The sequence below is a fragment of the Carassius gibelio genome, chromosome A20 (genome assembly GCF_023724105.1).
Source record: "Carassius gibelio isolate Cgi1373 ecotype wild population from Czech Republic chromosome A20, carGib1.2-hapl.c, whole genome shotgun sequence".
Taxonomy (NCBI): Eukaryota; Metazoa; Chordata; class Actinopteri; order Cypriniformes; family Cyprinidae; genus Carassius; species Carassius gibelio.
The window spans coordinates 28,905,760-28,915,241 of NC_068390.1; the positions used below are offsets into that span (position 1 = coordinate 28,905,760).

At 39.2% G+C, this 9,482-nt stretch overlaps 1 protein-coding gene across 1 annotated transcript in view; it reads right to left on the minus strand.

The window, feature by feature from the left end:
* LOC127938591 (thyrotropin-releasing hormone-degrading ectoenzyme-like) overlaps positions 1-5,560 on the minus strand; it is a 10,140-nt gene extending 4,580 nt beyond the window's left edge. The window contains exons 1-2 of the mRNA XM_052535302.1: positions 4,504-5,560; positions 1,675-1,948 (exon numbers count right to left, since the gene is read on the minus strand). Of these exons, the coding sequence (XP_052391262.1) occupies positions 1,675-1,948; positions 4,504-5,192 (963 nt within the window). The 5' untranslated portion in view covers positions 5,193-5,560. The remainder of the gene's footprint in view (positions 1-1,674; positions 1,949-4,503) is intronic.
* Between the last annotated feature and the right edge of the window lie 3,922 nt (positions 5,561-9,482).

A 9,482-nucleotide genomic window follows, 5' to 3' on the forward strand; every position in this document is an offset into this window, starting at 1 on the left:
GATCAGGTAATTTGGGCATGAGACCCCTCATCTATAGTCTTAAAAACTGTAAAAGATATTATGCCCCACCAACTGCTACACTCTGCACAGCCGAATCTTTATGATGAATGGTGCAAGGGGGCTACCCTGCCACTTTAATGTGATTGATGGCGGATGCTAGCGAACCACTACAAGCCGCAATGTGGGTATAAGTGCCCCAAATACAAGCACACACTACAGTCAGCAGTGATATAAAGAATAGTGCAGTCATGCTGAAGCAGATCAGATTAATTACACTAATATGAGGAGTAGGCCGGCCAAGGGCACACGGCAGGAACCACTGCGAAAGCTGTCAGGAAGTGTCTAATATGACAACAGGGCTTTGACTGAATGTGATATCAGTAACAAGGCCCATAAACCATGTCTCGCTGTTAGCAGACAGATGATGCTGTTTAGACTGTGAGAACTCAGTGACAAAAAAATAACATTTAAGTGCATGTGATGAAAGTGATACAGCAAACATTATCTTAATGACTAAACTGAACATGAAACATGTTCATACATGACAAAGCCTGGAAGAGTTTGTCATGAACAAAATCCTGGACATAAGCAAAAGTGAACACCAGCTGCAGACGATGCTATTATCCTTTTAAAAGCAATTATATGGCTTTGTAGACACTGTACTAATGTTAGTGGAGACAATCTGATCCATTTCCAGTATATCCACTGTGTAACCATTATATATCGACTAAATAAATTTACAGTAAGCTTCATATAAAGATATCCACTGTGATCAAGATTACAACTCTGTTTCAGAACTTGCTAAGATGGAAACTCATAGGAGATGGAAACTCAACTACAGTAGGTAAACAACCGCTCTTTACACATGAGACTCATCTCATAACTGATGTACAAAGACCAGGGGTTCTTAACTATACAGTAAGTGCCCTCAAGGTCCACTTTCCTGCGGAGTTTAGCTCCAACCCTGATCAAAGTCACCAGCCAGAAACCTTCTAGTAAACCTGAAGACCTTCAGTAGCTCTTGGAGAAATGTTTGATTAGGATTAGAGCTAAACTCTGCAATAGACGTTTAATGTAAGCATGTTGCTAGCTGTTCAATACACTAATAAACATAAAAATACATAGAACACACAAGTACTGAGTAATCAAAAACATTCTAATATGCTGAAATGCTTCTCAAGAAACATGTTTTATTATTAATGTCGAAAACAGTTGCACTGCTTAATGTTTTTGTGGAAACCATACTTTTTTTTTTCCAGGATTATTTTAAGAATTTAAGCATTTATTTGAATAACTTATATAATATAATGTAACATTATAGATTTATTTACAATTATTAAATAAAAGTTTTGATTTCTGTACAAAAACAAAAAATAAAAACATACTGACCCCATACTTTGTAAATACTGATTTCTCTCAGTTTATTGGCTATTTTGGATTGACTTTATTACTAAACTCTACTCAATGCATTCTGGTATTGTCTTCACTCTGAAACATACAGAGGCTGCTTTGGAATTTGGAAAATTATGTATCTTAAAGGCAGAATTCCTTCTTTAAAAGCATCTATGATGCCTTAAAAAGCTTTTAAAAATGCTGAATAAATAGTTCTGGAATAATAAAATCTCTGTTTACTGTTTCTAACTTTAAGTTTTGTGGGCTTACGATGTGACTTACCACAACTCCATTGTCTGTAACTGCTTCTCTGTAGGTGAAGTTGCACACAGCCCAGGCAAGATAGTACGTGGACATGCGAGGCGTCCTGGAGAAATGGTTGGTCACCCATCCGTCCTCGTCAGACGTTGAGGCCTCGACTGGCATGTTGGACAGCGACTGATACGAGCTCTCGTGTTTCAGACTCACTCTGAATGTGGCTTTATAGATGGGCTCGTCGAAACACGGGAAGGCCTTTCTAGCGTGAGTCGGTGAGAACTGCGTCACTGCGAGAAACCTGCAGAATAACACCAGGAATAAGAACAGAGGTGAGAGGTGAGATGAAAAAAAAATTATCTCTGGAACATTATATGCAATTTAAGTAGCCTAGGAGTCTGCAGTGAAAATTCGTTTCACCTCAACTTAATTTAATTGGTTGTCACATGACTTTCCTGAATTCAAATTAGCTCTGACTGCCATCCCTGAACTCATCGCTGCGCATTTTTATCTCACTAATGAGCTTCCTGATGTGGAGATAAAACCGATACAGCTTTTTGAACCACGGCAACTAAATCGCATCAAATGTCAATGTATCATAAATCATACCAGAATTACTACACAGAAATAATACCTGTCAAAGCCTCAACAATCAACATATTGACATTGTGAGCCAATTTAGATGACAAGGAAATAATAAAAAGCTGTGAAGCTGACCTATTTGTAGTTGGATCGGTGTATATAAGTGAATCATTATTAATGTACATTTAGACACATTTAACGCATCGAAATCCCATCTGAGACTGAATATCAGAGTCTGGACCATAAACATGCAGCCATTTAAATGTCTTGTATATGTATATAAAAGTATATGTAAAGTTAGATAGCAGGAAAAACACTGAGCTGCATTCCAGAAAGCTGCATTAATGGATATCAAAGCCAAAGTCAAACTTCATGATGGCTTTGGCCAACCCCCAACTCGACCAGAAGATGAGGGAGGAGGGTTTTCTACGACCAGATGTTGGTTTGAAGTGAACTAACAACACGGGTCATGTGCCCACATCTAACTGCATAAACACGGGTATTTTCTCAGTTCTGCGAGATCCCTGCCGTTCAGTGTTCACAAATATATGAGAGCCAGCAGGCGCTGATTGCACTAAACTCAATGATCTTCACAGCCTGTGGAGCTCAGAGCTGAGGCAGGACTCTGTCTGAACATTAGCATGCTAGATTTATCTCAAAGCTGCTATTCAATGGAACTTACATTAGGAACATTATCAAAAAATGGGTTTGATAAAGATTCGTTACACTGAGGCCTTTACATGCTGTTTTATCTACAGAAAGAAGGTCCAGCAGTTATTTGCAAACACAGAAAGGCAACTGGTGGATGGATAAAAGGTTTATGAAGTGTTTCCATGAAAGTGATCCCTTCAGGGTAAAACAAGGTTTAAACATGTCTCAAATGCAGGAAAACCTGGGGCAAAGATTCAAACATAAGCCATTTTCCCTCAGAGGACAAAGAGTCAGAAGCCAGAAAAACAAGAAACAGATATTCAGTGCAGTCTAACTGGGTTCACTTTGAAAATGAGGCTGTAAACGGGTGTAAGACACAGTAATCAATGCACATATGCGCTTCTGAAAATCAAAGCCTCGTCTTGAAGAGCTGAATAACATGATATGGGGTGATCTGATGGTTTTTAAACATCAAAATGAATTATCTTAGTTTAAACATTGGCCCATTTGAACTGAACGCCTTAATCTTACTGTCTAATCTCTTATATTGATGCATTATGGTGACAATGCCATAAATAGTTAAGATAATGCTGCATTACACAGCTGTGATTTCAGTACCCTGAGGTTTGACCAGAATTCATTCAGATCTGTGTGAACTTTGACTTTCCTGAACACTTAGGAACAGCGACTGTCTGAGACAGAGGCATAAACATTACATGCAGACAGTCATTTTAAACTAGCAGTTATAGGTGAACCGTAACCTGGATTTAAAGCTGTTAAATATATTGAATGAAGTACCATGGATTATATCTTGTTTATTTTGACACTTGCTGTAACATTTGGAAAACCGCACATGTTTTGTCAAGTTTATAAAACGTATCACTTCCATGTTGTACTTGACCCTTTACTGACATCTGGACAGTTGTGACAGCACATTGTTAGGAAACATTTGTGAGGACACCGATAAATTAAACCTGTCTCACAAAACTTACCATGGCAAACAGATTATTATTTTTATTTTTTTTTCAAAAATAAAATGGCTTCTATTGCTATTAACCTCCATTTATATAAGAAGATACCATATTCACCAATTTTGGTTTTGAAGTAGCGAACATTACTACTGAAACTATTAGAATATTAAGATAATTACAAAACAAGGCTTGTTGGTGTTTTGCTAAGATGCAGATAACTTATCAATGTCAGGCAGCATCAACATAACATGATTTACATACTCTGACACATGAATCTCACAAAAATATTCACTTTGGACATTATAGAAGTCTGTGCTTATTCTCATTCTATCTTCAACATATTCCTATTAAAACCATAGTTTTTAGTATAACACCAAAGTTAATACACTTACTAAGGTAGATTGTGGTAACTCTATTGTGGTGACAGTATAATTCTTATAACTTCCACACTATTTAAATGAGATCCCACATTCATGTATTAAAGTTTTACAGTTTGGTTACCATTGTGCATTTCTGTGGGATAATTAATTATTCAAAAAAAAGTGCTTAATTGCACATTTAGACGTCACGCAGCATCAACAGTTCCCATGGTAACAGCAGAACATTATAATAACATCTGGAGAATTTGATTCGGACATTGAAGCGCCTTTACCTTCTTTCTCCATTCAGCACGTACGAGCTGCGGAAGAAGCCCAGGAGCTCGTGCTCGATGTGCGCGTGGAAAGTGATGTTGATCTTGTAAGTTCTGAGGGGCTTCATCTCTCTGTGCAGCGATGTCACATACACCTGCTTGGGCTGGTAGTGGAAGCGGCGCTGGATCCTCATGGCGCCCGCTTTCTTACTGTCCGAGTACACCTGCACCTTCTCCACCTGCAGCCGGTCCGTGTGCAGCACGATCAGCTTCGTGGAGTGGACGCATTCAAACTCAATGTTCACCTCGCCGGAGAAGGTGAAGTTCTCCATGGACACGGACAGGCGGAGGTCGTAGTGGCGCGGGCGCAGGGTGGCCGGTAAGCGCAGGTGTCTCCAGGGCTGCTGGCCGTCCTCTGAGTCTCTGTGACTGATGTTCCCGTCCCGGGACTGTTTCCACTTACTGTTGCTGGAGCTGTTCGCTACCAGAACCCCGCTGCTCTCCGCGGCGCATCTCTCGAAGCTCAGGCTGAGCGTTATTGCGATGGCCGTGACTACGATGAGGGTGAGGATGGAGATGGCGAACCCAAGAACAAGTCTCTTATTCACCGTGATGTGCTGTTCTGTCGTCCGGGGCCGGACAACCACGCTGTCGGCCCACTGGTCGGACAGAGCCCGTCCGTTCCTCATGCTCGCGTCCTCGATCCCCATTATATGACGAATCTGATGTGTTTTATATTCATGATCAGCTTTCGTTCAAGCGGTGCAGCCTCAAACTGCGGACTGATTTAAAGGCGAACAATTCGGTGAAGATCCCGCGAATCAAATGAAATGAACTGATGATCAATGACCTCGAGACTAGATTCCCGTGAATCAGAAGTTCTTTCGGTCAGATGCTGGAGCTCATTGAGTCCTACCGCACGTCCATTTCTACTGATATCAGTCTGATGTGGATGAAGGTCCAGCACCTGCTTCCAGATCAATCGCGAGAGTGTTGTGAATCTCTCTTCGCCCTGTTCCTTTCTGCTTCCATCCTCATCTCTGTTTCTCTCTCTTTCTCATGCGTCCTCTCTCTCTCAGCCATTGGGTTGTGAGCTCTCTCTCTCTCTCTCTCTCTCTCTCTCTCTCTCTCTCTCTCCGCTCGCTCGCTCGCTCGCTCGCTCTCACAGAAATTATGGCTAGTAGTTCCGTCTAAAACTTATGTGCAGTTAAATCACATTTAATTAAACAGAGAAATATTCAGAGGCTGATGTGACTTTTCTCCTCTTTCACACACATCAAAACTGCTGAGTTGCATGAATATTCAATAGAATATTGGGTTGCACTTTATTTTACAGTACGTGTAGCCTACTTATAGTGTACTTACAGTGTATTTATCTAAGAAAGATCTGGTAATACAAGGTAACTACATGGGGTAGGGTTAGGTTTAGGGGTAGGTTCAGGGTTAGTACCTAGTTATTACATGGTTATTGTAATTGCTATAATAAGTACATAGTATGAGGAACAGGACTGTAAAATAAAGTGCTACCGAATATTCAATGAATTTTATGACATGTACATGTTAAAATCTTACAGCAGTGCTGTGACAGTATTTTCAACACATCGATTATTACACATCCCAAAAATACACAATAACATGTCTGCTATGTACTTTCACATCAAAAGAATGATGGCTGTGTAATGATTAATTCAGTATCTAGGTTGTGTGGGGCACTAAAATAAGTACACACTATGTGTAGCACACTAAGTACACTTTGAGTACACAGTTTTGTGCAGTGGTGTGTATTTTGGTGCATGTGTGGCTGGGTTTCAGTTTTATAAACCCAAATAATTAAGCATATATGAGCTACCAAATAATAATAATAAAAGTAATTCAAAGGCTGCTGTCCATGGTGCTGAATCAAGCTGGATCATCAAATCAGTTTCCAGAAGGGTGTACTTCTGCACCATTAGTGGCAGTAAACTGAAGAAATAATGAAGATTGTGTTTTCACACAAGGTTTCCAAAATTCTCCCACAAACTAGACCCTGTGTGAGTAAAAAAAAACAGCATTTATTTATTCTCAGAAGCATTCATGAGTGACCATCCCACCTTCTCATCTCCCTCCATATTTTCCACCACTCATTTGTCTCAGTACATCTGTCATTGTTTCATAAAGAAAGACCAGTGGCAGCTCTTTGAACAAAGTGATGGCTCCAAACACCAAATAACATTCTCAATTTGCAGCCGTCAGCATGGCTGGTTAAACAGCACAGACAGTGAGAGGAGAACCGTGAGCAAGTGAAGAGACCCTTGAAGCCAGGAGAGAGAAGGAAAGGTGGAAAGATGAAGGGTATAAAGTGAAAAGGAGAAAAGGGGGAGAAAAAACTGATTTTATTCACATTTGAAATCCTCTAAACTAGAACTGGCAGAAAAGGCATTTAGATTCCCATCTCATCAAGACTGTCTTCGCTCTCTTTGCTTCAAAGAAATGTAAAACCTATTCTTATGAAATTTCCTTTTGGCATCTGAACTTAAAAGTCTGGGTCATGGTGTGCAAAGGTGTGTGAACCATGTGCTACCTGTTGAATTAAAACATATATATATATATATATATATAAAAACATATAACACAAGATCAGTCTAGAGGGACTGTGAGGGGGACTAATTGAATAAAAAATATCAGTAAAATGTCCTTGAGGGCAGCTGTGACTGCCAGCACATAGAGGATCATTTCTGCTGAGAGGAGAATTAAGAAAAGAAACACTCACACTGAAAGAGAGAGAGAGAGAGAGAGAGAGAGAGAGAGAGAGATTTGGCCAGTTTATAATATGGACAACTATAAGCAGAACAGAAACACATCGCCCCCTGCAGTCCACAAGTAACATTAGCATTTGCCAATCAAAACTAATGGAAGAGGAAATCCTGACTAATAAGGTTGCAGGATCTGATATTACTAATAATCGTGATAACGCTAAAGAAAAATTATATATTGTTCTCATAACTGAATATCACTGTGGACGTGACAGAAGTATTGTGTTCCAGGACCTGAACAACAAAAGAAAAAAGTCCTAGTAAATCTCATAATTGCGACTTGTAAACTCCATCTGATCTTTATATCTGTAATCTATGTATAGATATTAATAATATAAAAACAAGTCTACAACAATTTAGCTATATATATATTGCTATTTTAATTTTCAATGTTGTATTCAAACCATTTTAAAGGTGTGATTTATGGAACAGCTGACACAAAACAAGTGTGAAGTTCTTCGCTTGACTTTCACAGCTGCTTTAATGTAACACAAACATTTAGTTTTGATACCATCTATAATTAAGTGATAGAAATTATTTATTTTCAACATTATGAATTCAGATGTAGTTATTTCGGTTTACTGTTGACAGTATAATTGTGTTGTTTATACTGCTCCCATGTTTTACCTGAATATGTGATGTCATAATAAAAGATTCCTAACTGTAGGTAAGATCTTCCCAAGTGCACCTAAAGGCAGCATAATTGGGGTAATTATGACACGTCATGAACACAGCTTTAGATCCATTCATTGATCCACTTTTGTCAGCTTTTAATGCTTTTGATGCACTTTTGTCAGTTTTTAATGCTATGATCCCTAGTCAACCATATAAAAGCTGCTGTCAGTTAATTAAAATTTCATGGATGAACTTGCACCTTGATTGGACAATGTTTATTACACGTCAACTGTGATAAAACCAGTGATAAGGATGTTGGTATCTTTTATATATATATATATACTTTAGTCACTGACTGCATATGAAAACTAAAAAAACTTGCCTCCATTAGCAGAATACAGAGGTAGGTAGGCAACAAGATATTCCCAAATCCGATAGTCGTGTCATGTCCTGTCAACAGAGATATCTTCATCTGAAATTTCTGTGAAGGCAGCATAGAATTCTTTTTTCACTGCCTATGATATCCCACTATCCTGTGTGTGCAGGTCCATGACAGTTGAGCTGAATGACAAAAATAGCACCTAAAACTTGTGCTTGGTTTATGCCCATTTTGTCCTAATTTTAACTTAACTTCTAGCATGTTCCAGATGTTTAGCCCATTTTGTCAGATTCACTTTTTGAGGGTTTGCTTGTGAACCAGCCTTTCTGAACCAATATTGGATTCCCCAAAGAATCTTTAAGAGAACAGTTCTTATAAGAACTTTAATGTAAGTATATCCCTGGTGTACATCCTGTACTTTGTCTCGTCTGTAGATTTATAGTATGAACTCATCTTCACAAACCACCTCTATCTTTTCTGCCACTCATTCATCACAGTACATCTGTCATTGTTTTCAGAGCCTTTTTCATAAGGGTAGACCAGTGGCAGCTCTTTAAAGGAAGCGACGTCTCCAAACACCAAATAACATTCTCAATTTGCAGCCGTCGGCATGGCTGGTTAAACAGCACAGTGAGAGGAGATTCGTGAGCAAGAGACGAGACCCTTGAAGGAGCCGAGAGAGAGAAAGTGAGGTGGAAAGATGACGGGGATAAAGTGAAAAGGAGAAAGTTGGCTGCTATTTCGACTGATTTTATTCACATTTGAAATTCTCTAAACTAGAACAGGAAGGAAATCCATTTAGATTCCCATCCGATGAAGATCCTCTATGTCCCTTTACCCCTGAAGAATTTAAAACCTATTCTTATGAAATAATGGGGCAGAGATGGAACGTCATAGAATGATTGCAAGGTCTTCGGATAAAGATAAAAATGGAGGTGCATTTAAAGAGAAAAATAAGCAATTTCCTTGTGGCATCTGAACAGAAAAGCTTGTGTCATAGTGTTAACCATGTGCCTCATGTTGAATGAAAACACTGTGAAAACTGTGAGGGGGTCTGACTGAAAAGTCAGTAAAACAACCTTGAGGGTAGCTGCAACTGATGGCCAGAGGGTCATTTTAGAGGAGAAATGGCTGGTGTGGCAGTATGCCATACTCACACAGACAGAAAAGACAACAAGGAGATTTGGGCAACTATATAAGCAGAGCAGAGACAC